This window comes from Pholis gunnellus, assembly GCF_910591455.1.
Source record: "Pholis gunnellus genome assembly, chromosome: 12".
Lineage (NCBI taxonomy): Eukaryota > Metazoa > Chordata > Actinopteri > Perciformes > Pholidae > Pholis > Pholis gunnellus.
In genome coordinates, this window is record NC_136539.1 from 23,255,268 (window position 1) to 23,277,399 (window position 22,132).

Sequence of the window (22,132 nt, forward strand, 5' to 3'; positions counted from 1 at the left end):
AGCAGTGAATATTAATAAGCAGCAGCTCTGGATGTAAAAGTTTGGACCTCCAGTTTCAGTCATGGGGGGGGGGGAGGGGGGAGGAGGAGGAGGGTGAATCTGCAGGACTCACCACGCCTCGGTATATACGGTGAGTTCGTCAGCCATATTGACTGTCCGCACCTCTTCCTCCGGTCGTGTGTCGGTACAGCACCGGATCATCTGAGCGCGCGCGGCCGTTCGGTAAAACAGCGGCGCAGCGGCGCGCTATTTTCACTCGCTCGTGGAGACATAAAGTCGCGCTGAGGAGAGGGAGGACGAGGGGGAGAGACAGTTTGGACACATCCTCAGACCGAGCCAGCGAGAGGTGAGTGAGCTCGTCGGTCTGTCCGTTCACACCGCGGGGGGGTTTATTTATTTACCGGTAACTTATTCCAGCATCAGCGGCTCTAACCGGCTTCTTGCACGTTCCGGGGCCGCGAGGTAAACGGGTGAGTGGAGCGGTGTCACTTTGCATCGAGGTGTCAGTTAGACGCCATACAACAGGAGCGCATAGGGGGGGGGGGGGTTAGGTTGTCATACAAAAACCCAACTGTTTACGTTTCTACAGACCATGTTGGTCGTCCGTGAATGCATCAGAGAGCTCCCATCACTCACGCGGGGTGTGTGCGTGTACGTGTGTGTGTGTGTGTTTGTGTATAGGTGTGTGTGTGTGTGTGTGTGTGTGTGTGTGTGCGTGTGTGTGTGGTGACATTCCGCTCTTTTTGTGGCTCGCAGCGGAAACAATGTTTCTTGCGCCGTTTGCAACTTTTTGTTGTTGTTTTTTATTTCTGCTGACGTCACGGTTTTCTGCAACAACGTAACCACCAGCTGATAAAACACCTTTAGCATGTTGACACATTGAAGCTGTTCTGTTTGTTCTCTTCTGCGCATGCCCCCAAAAGCTTGTTTACGGCAACTTAAGAGCCAAAACAACAACAACAGATGACACTTGTTGCTATGATACCAGAAAGCACGCGTTTACACGCAGAGTGATGTGTGACGCGGAACCTCCTGCTCCACGGTAGTTTTGGGTGAGTTCAGGTGAAACCACGCAGAATTACGCCGCGTGCACACCACCTGAGCACAGCGACACCGGCGCGCGCGCCCACGTATGGACTCTCGCGGCTCCAGCTGGCACAAACAGACGCTCCGTCCGGCGTCAGGTGGAGAGAGGAGTCTCTGATTGGCTGTTACCGCTGTCGCTCAGTCCCCCCCGCCCCCCCCCCCCCCCCCCCCCCTCTTGGCCCCGCCCCCTCCGGAGGACCGAATTACAGCTCATTTGAGAGAGAGGCTCTCTGCGTCCTGACACGAGACACCTCTGACGGCCGGTTTTAGATTTCTCTCTGCAATATATTAGTAACCTGTTGAATAATGTCAAGCCTGTGAGATCAGACGAGCAGTCATCCTCCCAAACTACTGACAGTCTGCTGCTGTTTGTTTGTGTCGCTGAGCAACATGTAGTGCAGGTTTAACTTCAGTTAACTGATCTAAACCTGAGAAGTGTTCAGTCTGTATGGACTTTACATTCTTAAAGAGAGTAGAGTTCGTAGACAAAGAGACAGACAGAGGAAGACACAAGTGGCCTTGACTTTTGACGCCCAACATGGCCGCCTCTACAGCGGTGTGATGGGGCTACAAATGAACAGGTTTATTTAACGCAAATTGGTCCGAATTTGTTCCTGCACACTCAAACAGACACATTAATCCAGAAATGAAATAGCTCAATTAGCCTCAGATGTGAGTCTCTTTCAGGCGGGAATGTCGAGCCGTTATTCCGGCTAAAAGGTGCGAACACGGAATTGGAGGGACGAAGTTTTTCAGCTGTTTCTGCTGAGTTGACACATGTCGGGGTTTTCTGTGCCCTTAAATACATCGTTGTCAATGTGTGCATATCGTTCCCAAGCGCATATTTTTCAGGGCGTGACGGCTGCTCTCTTGCGACACACACGTGACGAGGAACAACCAATCACAGCCAGCATATATGTCCGCTCTGTTTATCAGTCTACGTAAATACATGAGGAGTTGATAACATCAGAGCAACAGGAGCTTCACCGCTGTGGTCTGAGGACGTCACAGCATCCGGGGTTCAGAAGTCAAACTGAAGATTACTGCAACTTCATCCTCACCGTCACAGCAGAGTGCCGGTGTTGGTTGCTTACTAATAGCACGGAGCTGCAGGAGATTGAGATTTTATGCTCGTGGAGCTTGTTGGAGGTAACTTATCTTTCCCTCGGAGTTTCTCTCTTGTGTTAGTTCACATTTACACTTAAATCTTGAGTGTAAATGTTGTACTTTGCACTTTTGTTCCCTTAAACTACAGTTACTTCATGTCCAGACCAGGTAAACCCCAAATAAAAGAGAGAATGCACCAGAACCATTCGTTATCCTCATTCACTGTGTTGTTAAAAGGCGTGCATGCGTCAGTAATAAGTACAGTCGGTCAAAGATGAAGTTTCTCTTCACTGCAGTGGACACTAACATGTAACAGTTATAATTTATACACTTGATTTACTTCATCATTTCCACATCAGTGGTTTAGATCATTGAATTAAAGCCTGATGCCTGATGCTCTTTGGTTTTGAGATAAATATTATTATAAGAGATTAAAAAGGTTGGTGAATGGCCCGGAGCAGAGCTTCTCCTCTCTGCTGGAGACCCGGGACGCATTGCTGGACCCGCTGGAGGGAAGGGGGGGGGGGGCATGTGAGAACCAGAACCAGGACTGACCCTGCTGCAGTACAATGAGAGGTTTTCTAGAGGTGCTCAGAGACACTACCACTGTCGTCCACAGGGGGCGACAGAATCAACAGAACATTTAAAGTAGCCTCGTAGTAACTTTGTGCTCCTGACTAGTCCTAAAAGCAGAAATGCCAAATAGTTATTGGGTCCAGCTTTGAATGATGAATGATGAAAACAATCTAATCATCAATAATAACAACGAGTGAGCTGCAGCTCTAAAAGACACAGTGCCGGTGTTTTAGTTGGTTAGTATCAGTTGGTGATTTAGTTTCTCAACCAGGTTAACTGACAGATGTCATCTAGTTTCTCTTTCCGTCCCTGACTTTCACTTTCTCTGTATCCGTCTCTTCTGTGCCGTTCCTCTGAAACGTGACCTCACCCTCACATTTAGATCCTTTATTCATCTCCATATGCGGATTAGTGTGGTGGTCTCAGGTTTAACCCGCGTTGCACGGAGAGTTCAGTCCACCGTCAGTCCTGTGCTGTTGAGCAAAACACTGAACATCGACCCACTAAATCGTTTTCTGAGCATAGATTGAATATAAGAAGTGGATGTAGTCATCGTTATGTCTCTTATTGTTTTGAAGCCTCGCGTTCGGCAATTTTGCGTCGCCATCTTGGCTTTTTTGCAACCAGTGAACAGGAAGTGACCATATTTGGATAAATGGAACATAATTTACTAAATGAACATCATGCTGTATTGAAGAAGACTTGAAACTAGAGATTGAGACCATAAACTCACGTTTACAATGTTTACTGAGGTAATAAATCAAGAGAGAAGTAGAGTCATTTTCTCATAGACTTCTATACAACCAGAGGAGTCGCCCCCTGGTGGACACTAGAGAGAATGCAGCTTTGACACGTGAAGCTTTGACTTCTCTCTCCAGAACCGGAGGATGCTGCATGTTTTATAGTCAACTGATGAGTGTCACCTCAGACAGCAGTGATGATGCATTCATGTGATGTTTACATTTATTATAACAGCTGTTAAAACCATTTTTTTTAATTATCACTGTCTCTTTAGCCAGTGAATATTTATCACAGTAAATATTGATCAAATGAATATTAATAATGTTGACAACACTGTGCTGTTGTTTGACTCATCCAAAGATATCTGAACAAGAGAGAGAATACTGTAAAACTGCTGCAGATGAAGATCCTCCTCTTCTTCCTCATTACTCTTCTTCTCTTTCTTTTCTTCTCGTTCCTCTTTTCTGCCATAAAACTTTAACAGCACCTTAAACTTGTTTAAGGTCAAACCCTGGACCGACCATTTGTGCTGTTTGACAAACACTCTGCTCCTCACACTCCTCTCTCTGTTGTACAAGTAGAGCCTTGTTGACAAGAAAAACAGTTGGTAGAGTTTCCTGCAGTTACAAACAGCTGTTTAAACGTGTGTGTGTGTGTGTGTTTGTGTGTTACAGCAGACACACATGAAATGACAGACATAACTCAAATAGTCAAATATTCCTCTATTCCAGCTTCACTGTCGTCTATTTATTCTTATCTTTAGAACTTCTTTGTGCAGATATTTAGACCCCACAAGGTTTGAACCAACTCAAAAACAACACACACACACACACACACACACACACACACACACACACACACAAAACCACAAACACGTCAGGAGCTAAACCTCAACCTGCCAAAGTAATATTTAAACGGCTATTTTATTTATTATGCATTCCTTTCAGAAAATTGTTAAAAAGCACCAAAGTAAATTTTAACAACCACAGAAACAGTTCCCAATTTATAAGACACAGTCAGCTAATGCTACTGATGCTATATCATCATAGACTGAGAATATTTATACTTTTCTCTATTTTACATTTGAATCACAAAATAGCTTTTATTGCTTTGACGAATACCAACATTAAGGAGGAGCGACGTAGAGACGCCGTATACGTCTCTGGTAGAGACCTGTCAATCACTGTGTAGCCCCGCCCCTAAAGCATCCCCTGCTTTATGGTCTGTGTGACTCTAAATGGACCATCATTCACTAAATGAACATCATGCTGTATTGAAGAAGACTTGAAACTAGAGATTGAGACCATAAACTCATGTTTACAATGTTTACTGAGGTAATAAATCAAGAGAGAAGTAGAGTCATGTTCTCATAGACTTCTATAGGACCAGAGGAGTCGCCCCCTGGTGGCCACTAGAGAGAAGTAGAGTCATTTTCTCATAGACTTCTATACTATCTGCCTTTTTGATTCCTAACAGTTCTTTTTGTTTGTACGTCCTCTGGCTAGTTTCAGAGGATAATGCAACGAACAGACACACTAAGTATAAAACGCCTTTCGTTCATGCTCGGCGCTCGCTCGCTGTCTGCGGACGCTACCGGCCTCCAGCGGCTTCATAAATAGAGAGTTTCATTCTGCGTGGACGTTGACCTGGAAGCTGCATCGGCCGTCTGGTTTCCCTGAATGAAGGGACGCAGACTCACCCTGAAGGCTGGTAGATTTACGAGGTGATGGGCTGCTGAACAGAGCGGACCTGTGTTTTATCTTTTGGGAAAGCTCCGGATGCTTTTCAGCTGCAGTGTGTGTGTGTGTGTGTGTGTGTGTGTGTGTGTGTGTGTGTGTGTGTAGGCCAGGGGGTCGTGTGTTTCCATAAAGCCTGGAGCATTTGAACCTATTAAATCTTGTAGATGGTGATCACTTTGACCTTGCGGAGTGGAGAACAAAGCTTATGTTATCAAGAATGAACACAGAATGAAGGAGGAGGAGCTGCAAATGTAAAGCTGGAAGTTCATCCAGAATATCTGAATCTTGCTCTAAAGCGCTGCGTACTCTGCAGTCAGTACTCGGCGTCTCCGGCTATCTCCTGTCTGCAGGTAGGCCTATGTGGGTCAAGGCGAGCTTTGCATCCTTACGTTCCTCTCCTCTGGCTGACTCGCTCTCTCTATTCTACTGATAAGAAAAGGAGGTTTAGAGGTGGAGTGAAACTGCACAGTGAGACCCAGCTGATGAAGCCACCACACATGTTATTAAGTCTACCTGCAGCAGATTGTAGACTTCCAGCCGAGGGACCGGCACTTATTAAGGTTTGGGGCGGCTGATGTTTAATAGCTGCCAACACATTCAGGATGTGTGTGGTAGAGTTGTATCAGAAATGCCTCTGATGCAGCCTTAAATACTGGATCAGGTTGAGTTTATGCACCGATCAGATATCAAGGAATCATATCATTTATTAGCTCATCAGTCACTCTCTCGAGCTGTACATCCGGCTCAGTCGCTACTGAGCATGTGCAAACTATCTCTACACACCTGAGGTTAAACACACTATTCGTTCCCCTGATAATGCTGCACAGTGAACAACACGTCTGTGTTGCAATCAGCAGGAGGAGAGCAAGCTAACGTTAGCTGTTAGCGGCCGGAGGGCGGCGCAGCGCTGCTTGGCTAAATAACGGAGCTAACAGCTAACGTTAACGAGGTTGCATTGAGTTACAATTTTAATGAGTTCAAGCTCCATTTAGTAAAAATGAGTTAAAATAATGAAGGTTAATTATATTCTTATCATTAAGTGTTTATTTAGTTATTTGAAGGAGATGTTTTTACGGCAATATAGAACAAATATTACACTGGTATCGGAACACTACACACAAACTGTAATTAATGACATTATGAGGCTATAAGTTACAGAAATGCATCAGCAAAAAACAAACCGATGTTTTGTCTCTCGTGGCAGGTTGTCAGAGTTTAAAACCTGCTGCTGACGCGTCTTTACTGCTTCAGCTCCTGTAAACCTTTTTAAACAACACGAACTGTCCAACTGTCCTCAAACTGGCCGTCATTATTTACTTATATTATACTTTAATTTGCTATTATTGTCTGTGAGAGATGAGGATAAAGTTCAGACTTAAATGATTTTCCATCTAAACAATAATCTATAAGCTATAAAATGTGCAATAATCAAATATATTTATAATTAACACATTTGCTCATATTTAGGCATATAAACAAATTAACACTAAATTTACTGGAAGAGGAAGCCAAATAAAATAAAAGACCTGCTTTGTTGACTATTATTCTTCCTTGTTTTCATGGGCTATTTGGGATTTTTGGCATTTTTGTGGTACTGCATGTATTTAAAGAGAACATGCGTTTGAATACTGATTTTGAAGTCGATCACCACGGCAATGCTGGAAGCTTCCAAGCATTCAGGTCAGCCTTTATATAAAGTGTTAAGATCTCACTAAACACTGTTTGTATTTACATATTCATATTATTTAGTGTAGAAACATGAGTTTGTTTAAGATCTCATCATAATGATTGAAGCGTAACTCTGCTGGTTCACCTTGTGTTTGACCTGTTTCTAGTGGAGGACGGCTGGATGACTCCCGGCTGAGTCGAGCCGCCTTGAGTCTTGAGAATGAGGTCGGTCTGATTGAACAAAGACCTCGTGTACCTCCAGGACTCACTGATGGATGATGGGATGGTCTGACGGTTCATTGATTAGCAGGTCACGCCCCGCAGCTATGTGTGGCACATAACAGTGAACTGAAAGAGAGAATTGGGACACTTTAAAGTATATCAATGCTCTCTGGTGTGGATATAACATTGGCAGTTTGTCTTTTTAAAGCATTTCAAATGTGTAGAAGTCCCTTTTGTCAGTCAGGAGGAGGGTTTTTAATGGAGAAGGAAACATCCAGGACGGTTACAGAGGCTTTAAGAGAGCTGTGACCTACATCGACTTGGTACGAGCTGCACAACTCTGGTTATTAATAGTTTGTAATTCACACAGTTGATGTCACATTTTCACGAGTTCATAACTGAGCGAGAGCAGAGATCCAGCACACACACATGTGTTAATGATATTAATGGCACAAGATATTTGTCCTCTATTTGGCGTGTTTATGACCGTAGTTTGATTATAACCGATGAAAAGACTGAATTCTTGGGGACTGTGACTCAGTGAACAGCGGGTCGTCCTTCAACCGCAGACTGTATTTAAGAAGTGGATGCAGTCATTGTGACGTCATTCATTGGTTTGCGGACTGACGCTTTGAAGCCTACAGTTTGGCGTTTTGGCCGTCGCCATCTTGTTTTTTTTGCCACCTGCGTTCAACCACAAGGTCGGCGGTTTGATCCCTTGACTCTCTACTTCCCGCATGTCAAAGTGTCCCTTTGCTCACTGCCCACCGCTCCTAAATTCTCAGGATGGGTTAAATGCCGACGCCACATGCTAGCGTGTTTGTATTCGACGAAAGTCATAAAGTTGATTGTTGGAGCAGCAACACCACCTGATGTACCTTTTATTAAGTCCAGCAGTTCTCTTTTAAAATCAACAATTATTAGTGTCCTTGCTAAAGTTAGAAAACACAAGACTATAAAACATAAGACTATATTGAAGAAATGCTTTGAATCAGGCCCGTTGAACAAAAAACCCTCCGCTGGTATATTATGGTCATCTTGTGCAGGACAAACCTTTCTAACACACAGAGCACTTTAGACTCAACGCCGTGAGTTCTCGGTTTGTTTTCTAGTCCTCAGACTGAGCTCAAGCTTTGGACTGAGCCCGGTTTCATTCTCCGCGCTTGACACTTGAGAAAGTGTCTATTTCTGTCCTCACACATCACAAAGATCAGCCACCTATGGGACACCTTCCAACTACCCTATCTCTCTGTTTAAGACTCCAGTCCTTGAGCTGACAAGCATGACTTCAACCAGCCAAACAGGAAGCAGGTCACTTTAAAGACCCCATGGAGCTTTTCTCTCTCCCAGTTAGGCCAGACTGTACCGGTACCACCGGAAGATTGCTAAAATGTTTCTCCCTGCAGGTTTTATTTCCCCTTTTACAAATTCTTTGATTCGTTGGAGTCTGCAGGGAAACAACAGAGGACACTTGAAACATCTGTAAAGTGTCCTCCTCTTAACTTCTTTTCTCTGTTTTTATCTTTGTCTTTGTTTTCACCCCGACCTTTGAACGTCTCCTTTGACAGTTTCCTGTCAGTCTCTCTAGATGGTGACAGCTAGATTTCGGGAGAGACAAAGAGACAAAACAGAACCGCCTAAAGTCTGAGTCTGATGTTAATGCCGTGTGTTCGCTGACATTGGTGCGTTTGTCTTTGTCCCAGGCGCTGGTGTCCCCGGAGAGAGGCAGGAAGACGGAGGACGACTTCTTTTTTGTTTTCTCAGCAACAGGCGACGGGCGGAGAGAGGAGAAAGATGCCCAAACCGGTGAGTACCTAACATGCTGGAGATTTACATCACTCTGCTCTTTACCTGCCCTACCGTCCACTCATCAGACTGCAGGGAAGTGTTGCCGGACATTTACAGTCTCTCAAACATCTGTGTCTCCTTTTGAGTTTAGATGCTTTTCAGTGCACAATGAGAAAAAACACGACTTTGTGATCATGACATCTTAAAGCTGAAACCATGACTTCTTGTAGATATTAAATCAACATTTTTATTACATCCACTTCGTTGACTACTGTTAAAATACGACACATTTACCAGAGTTCTACTGTTGGTCTACTCTTCAGTCTCTTTGCTGTGAGGCAGCTTGCTACCATTCCTGCTGACAGTGATAATAAAGTCTGTTTAGAATGACCGCTGAGTAGTGGATGATATTCTTCTTCCCAAACATGTATTCCTCCATAAAAAGTGGATTAAAATCCTTTCAAGGGTGCGTTTGCACAATCCCACGTGAAGTATTTCATGTGTTGTAAAGCCACGTTTAAAGTCGTCTTCAATGTACTCGCAATACATTTCCATGTCTAATGTAGAGTAACCTGCCAAAGAGCTGCTTCTATGACTGTGTTTAAGTATCTCATCATTTTGACTGTGGGGATATTTTTATTATCAAGTCTAACTTTACATTTTTTTTTTACTAAATGAACATCATGCTGTATTGAAGAAGACTTGAAACTAGAGATTGAGACCATAAACTCATGTTTACAATGTTTACTGAGGTAATAAATCAAGAGAGAAGTAGAGTCATTTTCTCATAGACTTCTATACAACCAGAGGAGTCGCCCCCTGGTGGACATTAGAGAGAATGCAGCTTTAGGACACTTCAGCTTTTAGTTTGCCATCTGGTCACAGTTTATTTAGTTGTTTAGAGCTTTCAAGAGCCTTTTACAATCACAAGCCATCGTCCTTTATTCCTCGTTAACATGAAACTGATGTTTCGGTGCCGCTCATACCGGCTTTATCTGTATTTTTTTTAAGTGAGCTTGTCATCAGCTCGCCCGTTCAGCAGCAATGTGTTGGGAAAACATGCACACACAGAAGCACAACAGTTGGTCACTTCATGGAAGTGTCCTGTCTATTGAAAAGAGCAAACACAAAGAGCGCTTTCTCTGCCCTGTTTCTGGACTGAAGGACAGTGGCAGCCTTCATGTTGCTCTGACACAAACACATACAGGCTGAGTTTGCTCTGCAGCTTAAATAACAGGATTATAGGCGGAGGATTGTGAAGCCATTCATTATATTACATGTTATTACATTTTAACCCTGCAATCAGGAACATAAACAAAGAAATTCTCATTTTTTATTATTATATGTATTGACCAAGTTCCACTCGGTCATTATATGACTCGGTTATTAGACAGAAAATAATGAATTCCGTTTAATTATCAAATGTCTTTTCCTCCACTAAGGAAATGTTTAAAATTGTAGTGTTTAGAATTCAGTATTTTCACCAAAGTGTTAAAAACAACCAGTTTTAAATAAGTTAAAGCAACTACAAGGAACTTTAACTTAGTGTTGATTCTGGCGCCCCCTGTGGTCTAAAGCTGTAGTGTCTCTGAGCTCCAGACTCTCTTTAGTAAACCTCTCATGTTACTGCAGCAGGTCTGACAGTCTGACCCTCTCAGTCCTGGTCCTGGTTCTCCCGTGCCTCCCTTCCCTCCAGCGGGTCCAGCAATACGTCCTGGGTCTCCAGCAGCGTGGTGTCGGTGTTGTCTCCCAGAGAGGAGAAGCTCTGCTCCTGGAGGAGGAGGAGGAGGAGGAGGAGGAGGAGACGCTGCTGCTGCCTCCTCCTTCCGGGGCTCCGACTGCAGGTCCAAGACTGCAGGTGAAGCCTGATCTGGGTCTGTCCACGGTGGACCGGTCTCTGCTGGAGGATCTGGGTCTGTCCACGGTGGACCGGTCTCTGCTGGAGGATCTGGGTCTGTCCACGGTGGACCGGTCTCTGCTGGAGTCTGAGCTGAAGGAGGTTCTGGTGAACCTGCATGAGTTCATCTGGTTTCACCAGAATCCGACCCGGTGGCTCCGATGACGAGCATCAAGAATAACTCTATAGAAACAGACCATCTTCTCTCTGATGGTCTCTTTACTGATGGAGGTCTGATAGAGGATCAGGACTACACTGAGACTGGTTCATATAGAGGATCAGGACTACACTGAGACTGGTTCAGGACCAGTTAAAAGTTCCTCACTGTCACTTTTAATAGATACAAATTTTTGCCCCAAACTTAACCGGGATTATTTCCATTAATATTAGTTTTAATAGATAGAAAAAATATATCGTTGCCTCTGTTTTTTCATTTAAGCAACTCAACCTCTGACTGTAAACCTGAATACCAAATTGTAATACTCATCAGCTAAAAATAGCTTGATAGAGGTCAGTGAGCACTACAGCGAGGATGGGAAGCTTAATGTCGCAGTGTGTTTACAATCCTGCTGGCTGCTTACACTGTTATCTGCAGCCAGCGATTGTACCGAGCCCCCGGCTCCATCAATCTCAGTAATGGGGAATTAGGCCAGGCCCAATTCCTGGAAAGAGACCAGGAACACGTGATCGGAATAAAGTAGAGGAGAGGATGGGAGGTGAAGGTGTTAGAGATGCAGAGAGAGAGATGAGAGGGAGAGTCTGCGTTTAAAGGTTGTGTTCAGGGGCATTTTGAGTCTAATGTCATAAAATGTTCTCATCCATAATGAAGTTCACAATCAAAGAACTTATTACACGGAAGTCATTTAGACCGGTTTCATTGACATCAACACAAATCTATTGACTGTGAGAAGTCACTGAATTGAATCAGAGAGGAACAGTTGCTGAGAGAGACAGAGCTCACCAGCGTTTGAACCGACGCATTCAGATGAGTGAAACTCACCGTAGGGAAGCAAAAGGTCACGCAAAGAGGATTTGGGAGAGCGGTGAGTGACGGGCACTTTGTTCATATCCAGTCCAGAAAAACGACACCCAAGCCGCCCTCGAGGGGAACTCCCACTCCGGTTACATTAGGACCACGCTTTAACGTTAAGCCCAGCAGTTAGACTGTAAACACAAACTTCTGCACTGCTTCATCCGGGCTTGTTTTTTGGGGCCACGAAGAGGCTGAAATGTCACAATGGATTAAAAGATAAAGCTGAGAGTGGCCCCCCCTGCAGGCTTTGTAATCATTGAAGGAGTAAGCTCGGCTCCATTAGCTTCGTAACGTTAAAACGTTAGAACAACAAAAGAACAAATGCATAGAGACGGATGGTTTTTTGCAGGTGAACCGTCCACAAGAGCGGCAAAGAGTTCTGTTGAGCCACGAAGAAACAGTTGTGCTATAAGCTAGTTAGCCTCGGGCGTGCCATTACGAAGTGAATTTGTTCTGGACTGTAACCCCCCAAGGCTGTGTTTTAATGGTGCTTCTGTGAGTGCATGCACCCTGAACACAACATGGGTGTCCCCATGGGGGGGGGGGGTTGTATGAAAGGGGCTCTTCGTCCGCTGGCTAACCAGAAAGACGACGTCGGACAAACAGGAGGTGGTTTCACGATGTTACAGCGTGCTGTCCACGTTAATAATACATCTTAACTATTTATCAACCAGCTTTGATGAGAAAAAACCGTAAAGAACATAACCTTCAAATATGGGGTCTTGTGGTGGACGTTTGTCACTATTTTAGAATTAATCAGTGATTCAAAAATACAAACAAACAAATAAAGAAATAAGACCAATAACTGGTGAAAGCTATGAAATCTGTGGTGTATGAAAATATTGATACACTTGATCATTGGAATATTATATTTTGTGATATCAATTCTCATTAAAACACTTTATTTATAATTAATAGTTTACATGCAGACAGCAGCTCAGATTTCCCAAACAGTGCAGTGATGGTGGAGATACGAGGTGTTCCTCCATCTTCAGAAAGATCTCAAGTGCGTTGATCTTCTGTTGGTTCTTTGGAGAGTCTCTTCTCAAAGGTCTCGTGTTGATCGTTGTGTTTTGAGTTTCAGGGTGTAGATCAGGAACGAACTCTTGCTGCACAACTGCCTCCTGTTTTATTCAACAGGAGAGAGGTCAAAGGTCAGGGCGAGGCTCAGAGCAACACCTTTGAAACTGGTATCGATTAATAAGCAGAACTTCATAGAGAGGAGACAGACTTAAGGTCGGTCTCTCCTCAAAAAGGCCTTCTTTAGTACGCTGAGCCTTACCTTGCTGTCACACAGGACTTTATGTTATCTACGCTCTTTTTGAAAAAAGCACTCATTTAACCTCGCAGACCTGCTGGACTATCGCTTAACCCTAACCCTAACCCTTTGTTGTTTTAAAGGGTTAGTTCAGATTCACCAACATCACACAGTAACACACTAACTAATGGAGGCAACGGTTGAAAAGCAACTCCCAAGTTCTGTGATTTAATCTCTCATTCTCTGCAGCCTTCACGTCAATCTCACGACGTTCAGTTCAGATTTGACAGAGATGTGGAAAAATCACACCACGTCTGTCCTGGTCTGACCTGGTCTGTCCTGGTCTGACCTGGTCTGTCCTGGTCTGTCCTGGTCTGACCTGGTCTGACCTGGTCTGACCTGGGTGTCATGTTAAGTGCACGTCTGAAAAAGTGGCTTTAGTGGGAAACAGACTGACCCCTTTGTGTGAATACATCTTTTGAGATGAGGAAGGACAAAGACGGGACAAAGGGGAATGAAAAGAAGAGCAAACATGGAGACAATACAGGAAAACGAATCTCATCCAACAACACAAACCCCGAGGGGACAGATGTTTCTGGAGAATCCTTGAAAAGATGTATTGATTTCCCATAGGTTAACATGTGTGTGTGTGTGTGTGTGTGTGTGTGTGGGGGGGGGGGGTACATGTGCATGTGTAAGAATAAGATATGTGTTAATACATATATTCATTTGATCAATATATATCTGTCTGCTTGAGGGGAAAGCATGTTGTTCAGGCGCGTACAGTTTGCGAGTGTGTGTGTGTGTGTGTTTGTGTGTGCGAGTGTGTGTGTGTGTTTGTGTGTGCGTGCATCATGCCTGTTAATCCAGAGGGTGAGATGTGATGGGATGTCATACATTATTGATTGATCGCAGCGTTTTGCACATGTTGCCCCTCCTGGTGATGCTGTGTGTGTGTGTGTGTGTGTGTGTGTGTGTGTGTGTGTGTGTGTGTGTGTGTGTGTGTGTGTGTGTGTGTGTGTGTGGGGGGGGGGGGGCTTTAAATATTTCAGAAGGCCATTTTCATTTATATAATGGGAATTATCCAAGTCACTAAACCTAATTAGAGGGAGGGTGTGAAGTTCACCTCTCCTCCCCCAAACCTCCATTCACATCTCATTACATAAAAAAAACTTTTCACTCAGATTTGATGCATATGGTGGTTTGTTTTTGTGTACTGTAGTTAATTTTTTAAATTGCAATATCTGGCCTTACAGTATTCAAACATATTGAAATGTATCAGAGCCGTGCAGTTAATCAAATTCAACTTTTGTGCCACATTCTGTCTCACAGCGACTCGTTTGGTCTCGTGAGATGAAGCCGGTCGTCATCGATCACGTCTACACAGTCAGCGTGTTTATGGCAGAACGATGCATGTTTAAAACGTAGACGCACAGTGTTCCATCTAAATGCAAGATGTTTCCCAAAGCCGACGAGTGATCGTGTTGAATAATCACGGTCTAAATATTGACTTCATAATTGTGATAATTAACCGGTCCTGGATCTTGACAGGCATCATATAACCAGGTTCTTGCCAATAAACAGCCACAGTGGCTCATGGATTTTATTACAGGAAATAATAATATTATTTATCAATATTCATTCTTTTCTCTTAGATTTATGTTTTCTCCACCGCTGCTCTCTCTTTGAGTTTGAAAACACAGCTGTGATGAAGAAGCTTTAAACATGACTAGATACTCGCATCACTGTAGAGGAACTAAAGACATTATAATACTAAAGAGGAGAGGAGAGGACTACAGAGAGAGAGTAGTGGAGGTGATGAAAGGAGAGGAAGCGTTAGATGTAAAGAGTGGACGTCGGTGAGAACAGAGAACAGAAGAGGTGAAGACGGCAGCGTATCCCCGGTTGTCTTCAAAGCCTTTCATTAATCTGCTTATCTACCAGCAGCTTTTAATTATGGCCGTCTGAGTCTCTCTCACACACAAACACAGTCAACAGGTGGGCGGCCTCGAGTCTGCACACAACCAGCGTGCTACTTATCTGTCACTGCTCGCTGTGAACACCACGGAGGACGCTGGTAAACACAGAGACTCACACGTGGATGCTCGGTTTAACCCCAGAGCCTCACGAGCAGCGATCGCTGTGCAAAAACCAGGAGTTACACAGCTGGAGACGTCCCATAAAGCTTTAACTATAACAGCTAAAAGTCTTAAAGTATCATTCTGCAACATCTGCTTCTTATTGGCTGTTTGTGTGCCTCATGAAAACTATTTTCAATCTCTTCAATACAGCATGATGTTCATTTAGTAAATGATGGTCCATTTAGAGTCACACAGACCATAAAGCAGGGGATGCTTTAGGGGCGGGGCTACACAGTGATTGACAGGTCTCTACCAGAGACGTACACGGCGTCTCTACGTCACTCCTCCTCAGTCCACATATGGTCACTTCCTGTTCACTGGTTGCAAAGAAACAAGATGGCGACGGCCAAAATGCCGAACTGTAGGCTTCAAAACATCCACAAACCAACGAGAGACGTCGTTGTCTTCAAGTGAGTGTACAGTTAGGACGACACGCGATGGGCGCTAATAGATCCTCAGAGAAACATGCTGTGTGGTGGCCGTGGTCATCGTTGTTGTTGGAATGTATTTGTTTTATGCTGATTTCAACATAAATATCAAAATATTTGGATTGTACTGTACTTGTGAGGTCGTCCCTCTGTGTACAAAACAAACATGAGCCTTCCAACCTAAACTTCACCAGCCGCTCGCACTCTTACATCCAGACGTGTAGATGTTTATGATGAATATCTGATAACAGCATGCAGAGGCCTGAACTCTGCTTCAACAGGATCAATCCATCTTTCCTTTTGTCTTTAGCGGCCCGAGTCTTATTTTCCCTCTTGGCTGTGTTTGTAGTAGTTATCAATGCAAAGTACTGCAGTTAATAGTACCAGAGTACATGTATTTATTGTGTGCATATGAAGTATAAAAGGATCGTTACTATGAATCTGTCACATGAGCACAAAGCCGGTCAACGCTAACAGAGAGGATTGTGGTCTGAGAGACCGCCTGCTGCTTTATCTGCTAACGCTCTGCAGCTATCAGCTAGAAGACACACACACACACACACACACACACACACACACACACACACACACACACACACACACACACACACACACACACACACACACTCTGCAGGTATAAATACACGTTCACACTTAGTGGAGTTCTTGCTGATATTCTCCATTCAGAACTGCAGTGTTTCTGCAACCGGTGTATTTTTATTCATCTTTTCTTTTAACTAAGTTTAAGTAGGTATTGCGTAATGTATATTTAGAACACTGTTAGAATATAATCTATTATGTTCTGAGACTAAAATATTAAATCCAAGACGACCTTTTGTTGTTGTTGTTGTGGCTTCATAACGTCATATGAAAAAGTCTTAGAATGTCATCTTGTACACGTTTCTCTGTAACTCATCCTTCTCACATGTGCTGTTTTTTTGAGTTTTGGACTGTTATTCAAACAAAACTATCAATCTGAAGACGTCCCTTTCGGCTGAAACATCAATTGTCATATTCAACAACTCGCAGCCTTCAGTATTTGACCCGCGGCTTCATTGTTCAGCTTGTTTCTCACCTCCAGAGCGATGAGTCCTCTCTCTGGTTCACCCCTCTGTAGGAACGCCCACGAGGGCGCAGCCATGGAAACCTTATCAGCCAGAACACAGAGACACATGACGTGAGGCGATTGTGCAGAGAAACAAAATGACATATTGTGTGCATGTAAAGCAACAATATGGCTGCACACACACACACACACACACACACTAGCATCCAAACTAATACACTAAGGATGTCGCGAGAACCGACACCGTGGGACCACGTCGGGTGGGAAAGTCTGGGCCGATACAGATGTTGTAACTTTGTTTTTGCTGTTATTAATCCTCCTCATTCAGCAGTTCATCACACCGTGTTTACATGAGCTCAGATTAAAAGAGCCAGTTGGCTAAACAGCAGCTAACAGCTAACGCTAACAGAGGTAGCGTTTTGATTACTTATTTATCCTCTTTGCAGCTGTAATACTGCAAATGTCCCCGCTGTGATGCTAATGAGTTATCTTATGGAGATGGACTCTCACTGGTGTTGGTATCGACGACTACATCTCTAGCGTCATGACATCCTTAGAACACACTTCAATGGACGTCTTCTTTTAAAGTAGATGACACACACACACATTCACAACATGCAGGTTTAAATGGACTCCAGCAGGATGAAGATCTTAAAGTGATATTTAGTTGACGTGGCTCAACTACAGCAACATGATTTCTGCACCACAGTTGCATTAATATATTTAATTGTCAATGAACTGAGTGGCTACAGAAGACTGATCGTTAAGTCATTTATCAGGCAAAAAGATGGAGCTTTTGTCTGCAAGATGTTGTTAAAATGTGTGTGTGTGTGTGTGTGTGTGTGTGTACAGAGGGCATGGTTGGGGGTAGAGGGCCTTTGCTTTTGTCTGCAGAACGTGTGTGTGTGTGTGTGTGTGTGTGTGTGTGTGTGTAGTTGTCAGGTCAGCTGAGCTGTCTGTGAGTCTTGAATTTCCTGACTCTTGGTTTCCTATGATTGATGCACTCTGTTCACCTCGGGCTTTATCTTTCTTCTTTTTATTCGTCTTTGTGTCTCAAACACACACACACACACACACACGCACACACACACACACACACACTACTGGAGCAGCAGTCTTTTCCCTAAGGCCGGGTACTGGTTTAGACTGAACCATTGTTACCGCTCCTCTCTCTCTCTCTCTCTCTCTCTCTCTCTCTCTCTCTCTCTCTCTCTCTCTCTCTCTCTCTCTCTCTCTCTCTCTCTCTCTCTCTCTCTCTCTCTCTCTCTCTCTCTCTCTCTCTCCCTCCCTCCCTCCCTCCTTCAGGGTTACTTGAGGACAGTGTCAGTTGGTTTCACTGCAGAAGGGTTTGCTTACTGCAGCACTGAACACCACCAACACAGTATAATGTATTACTCCTGCAATAGGACACACACACACACACACACACACACACACACACACACAGATGAATGTGTAGGTATTATCATAGCTCACTGGTTTGGTCTTTACTAGCTGTGCCGTTGGTTCGAAGCCTAATAGTCTTCATGCTGCGACAAAATGCTCACACACACACACACACACACACACTTTTCATTACTCCACTAAAACCTGTTTCACTTCAAAATGATCGAAATCCTTAATTTCAAGGATACAACGTCATCAAATCCCACCGAAGGACTTTTCCAATGTCGGTGAAACATTCAAATTCTACGGAGGACTGAGTCATTCAGAGGATTTTCAAGGATGCATGTACGTATCCTTGTAAACACCCACAATCCTTTGCGAATGGTTCATCTCTTGCTCACCGATTGGGAAACAGAGGAAACATTTTTTAGTTATGTCCCCTCAGCAGTCCGCCAAAATCCACTTCTGAACAAATTGAGGCGATAACTTCTTAATTCAGTTGCTGAGTCTTCATTCGTATCAGATCTAGAAGGCCTCATTTAAAAGTTTTCCTCCGACCTTCGTCGCACAGCGACAGACTTGTTCAGCGAGCTATTAATAGCACTGAGGCGGAGAGAGACAGCGTGTAACTCTGAATTAAACCAACGTGGGTGATTGTTGGAAATGAAAAAGACTTGTAGAGTTTTATTTGCGTTTAAGTGCATTTTACCATCGGTGATGTAAAATGGTTGTTTTTCTACTGAGTCTTGTGGCTCTTAGGAGAGCATATTTTTATTTTTATGTGCGTTTATAAATTACAATAATTGTAAATATATCCAATCCGTTTCTCTCCAAATGCTAAGAAAGCGTCTTTCCTCTGTAGGACATTACTTGGACGCACCGCCCTACCTTCCTTGACTTTGAGAAGCGCCAAAAGTTTCCAGATGTTAATATTTGGCTCTGAAAGTCACACCTGACTGCATAACTCCCAGAATTCCCTTTTGATACCGGCTTTCTTCTTCCAACTGTTTTTTATGTTGTGTTCTTTTTAGCAGCACTCCACTGCTGCGTCCTCTAGTGGCAATAAAACATGTATTTATTTCATATTTATCCATCATCATGAATAAACATGTGCCTATATTTGGGTATTTGGGTATATTTGCAGTGGTTAAAATCAAAAGGCGAGGAAATAATATCCATGTAGAGCAAAAAAAAAGCCTAAAAATTGCTTTTTTTTTATTACATTATTCATATTATTAAAAATATATATATATATCTAGATTATGTAAGAAAACCAGTGAGGAAAATTATAGAAAGGATGTAATTTTAAGTTAATGAGAAAAATAAGTTCGATGAATATGACACATAAGAAAACAACAGTGTCCTAAAGTTAGCAGCAGATGTGTTGCATTGATTTGAATGGGCTGTGATGTCATCCATTTGACCATCATTCATTGGCTCACCAAAGAGCAAATGAGCCGTTGAACCAGTGGTTGTGTACTCGTTGTTGCGGTTGTTGTTCTGGTGCAAAAGTTCACACTTTAATGCCGAAGTGCAGATGACCCGAGGACCCTGAAGAGCCAGTACTATTCATTTTCTCTGATCTCTCAGATGCAGTTTATTTTTATATGAATAAATGAATGCGTGGGAACTGAGTTACAATTCATGTGTGTTTGAGATAACACCGCTAATGATTTCCCTCATTAGAGGGAAGTGAAAGCGTCTTTTTCTCTGCAGCTTCTTGGCAGAAGGATGAGTGGCGTAAACAGCCGGCGCCGTACGTGGACACCGGCTGTAACAGTGTGTGTGTGTGTGTGTGTGTGTGTGTGTTCACTGTGTGTGAATAATATTTATAGAAGTCTGATAGGACTACACAGGCTGCCAGCAGACTGTCACATATAGTTCACTGGATTTGACTAATTTTCCAGAAATGTGTTAAACTCTGCAGAAAACCTGGAAATATGAGGTTATTTTACAAATGAATGTATAATATTAAATATAATGTATGTGTTATTTATTGGTTCATTTCTTCTCTTCTGCAGATCAATGTGCGCGTCACCACCATGGACGCTGAGCTGGAGTTTGCCATCCAGCCCAACACGACAGGCAAGCAGCTCTTTGACCAGGTGAGAAACACACACACACACACACACGTTCCCGTTTTCATTCCTTTCAAGGACCGTGATCCTTGAGTGGTTTTGTGGGGACAAACACTTCTACAGTAGCTAGAAAAGGTGCAGAAAATACATCTATCACTAAAATGTTTTTGACAGTGAACTCTATGACCTGCTGGAAGAATCACATTGTTTGTTATCCATTAAGTGAAAAGCAATACTGAAAGTGATCGTGTGTGTGTGTGTGTGCCAGTGGGTGCTTGGCTGGGTTTGGGTTTGGTACTGGTTCTGCACAGAGATGGCACACAAAGTGCTCTTTGTCTAAACTGGGAGCTTTTTAGGCAGACAGTGGATGTAAGTGTTGTGTGGATGGTGTGTGGGTCTGTGCCTGAATGTGTGTCTGGGAAGCAAAAGGGCAGCTTTCAGCATTGTTTCATGTCAGGCTCTGAAGGTTTGTGGTGACGTAGAGGGACGAAGACAGAATGAAAGAGAGTCACGTCGTCGTTGCTCTTTTGTCCTAGTTTTGCTTTATAGTACGAGATCAAACCACAGAATAGCTTTTATGGAACAGTACGTCATGTCTTATCAGATTTAATCCTGCCGCTTTGTGAGAGAGACCCATCCATTACTTTTCAAGAGTCCGTACATTATACTGCTCATCTCGTACCTTTTGTGTATTTTTCTTCCTGCTGTGGATAACTGACCAATCAGGGCTCAATAATAGCTTTTTTTTTTTCCAGAGAACAGCTTTGAAACATTCTGTCCATACTTTCAAAATTGGAAGAGAAAATTGGCTTTTTTTACTCTGCTAGTGCATGGCTCGAAGGGGGGGGGGGCAATGTTGGTCAGCCAGTCCACCATTTTGGTCCAGAATAGTCCAAATAGGACTACACAATTCATTGAATATTAAACGCGATCACGATCTTTTGGGCTTCTCACAATTAAATGAGCATTACAGACTGCGATGTTAATGTTTTAAATGTGTGATCCGCTCATAGAAACCTTCCTAAACTAAAACAGCCAGCCTTTAAATGATGGTGTTTTTAAAGAAACCATTATTTTTCTGTGAATGGGGGTTGCTTTGTTATATTAATCTGAGTTTGGGACCTTTTTAGCTGACAGAAGGTGTAAAGTGAGCTGACAGGTGTAGAAGTGATGACCTCAGTGCTGGATGAAGTTTCACATGTTCATCATAAACTAAAGATAGATGGAGATAAAATAGATACCTCCTCTTTGAAAAAGACAGAATCATGAGCAGCCTGAGAAAATAAATAATGTGACGTAACAACAGGGAGAACAGGTTTTATAGTTATAGTATAGTTATAGAGTTGACGAGGACAGACTGAACTCTCTCTCTGTGTTTGTCTCTCTCTCTCTCTCTCTCTTTTAATCTCTTTCTCTTTGTCTGTCTGTCTGTCTGTCTCTCTAAAGACTCTTTAAGAACAGGGAACATGAAGCCTCTTTTACAGCTTTGGTGTCAGAGATCTGTTTGGATGGAATTCAAATTCAGATTTATTTCAGCAGCATTAATATTATTTTGTCTCAGTGGAGCCTCAGATCCATTCTCTCTGTCTCTCTCTCTCTCTCTCTGTCTCTCTCTCTGTCTCTTTCTCTCTCTGTCTCTCTCTCTCTCTCTCTCTCTCTGTCTCTCTCTCTCTCTCTCTCTCTCTCTCTCTGTCTCTCTCTCTCTGTCTCTCTCTCTCTCTCTGTCTCTCTCTGTCTCTCTCTCTGTCTCTCTCTCTCTCTCTGTCTCTCTCTCTCTCTGTCTCTCTCTCTGTCTCTCTCTCTCTCTCTCTCTCTCTCTGTCCACCATGTTTTTGGGTTAGTCAGAAGCTGAAGAGTTGTTGAGGACAGACTGTACATGAAGAAGTAAGATGTGATACATGAGACACTGAGACTGAAT

At 43.4% G+C, this 22,132-nt stretch overlaps 1 protein-coding gene across 1 annotated transcript in view; it reads left to right on the forward strand.

The window, feature by feature from the left end:
- Positions 1–167: 167 nt before the first annotated feature.
- Positions 168–22,132, forward strand: part of LOC306704525 (radixin) — a 33,754-nt gene continuing 11,789 nt past the window's right edge. Inside the window, exons 1-3 of the mRNA XM_079170912.1 lie at positions 168–346; positions 8,843–8,945; positions 20,158–20,241. Of these exons, the coding sequence (XP_079027038.1) occupies positions 8,934–8,945; positions 20,158–20,241 (96 nt within the window). The 5' untranslated portion in view covers positions 168–346; positions 8,843–8,933. The remainder of the gene's footprint in view (positions 347–8,842; positions 8,946–20,157; positions 20,242–22,132) is intronic.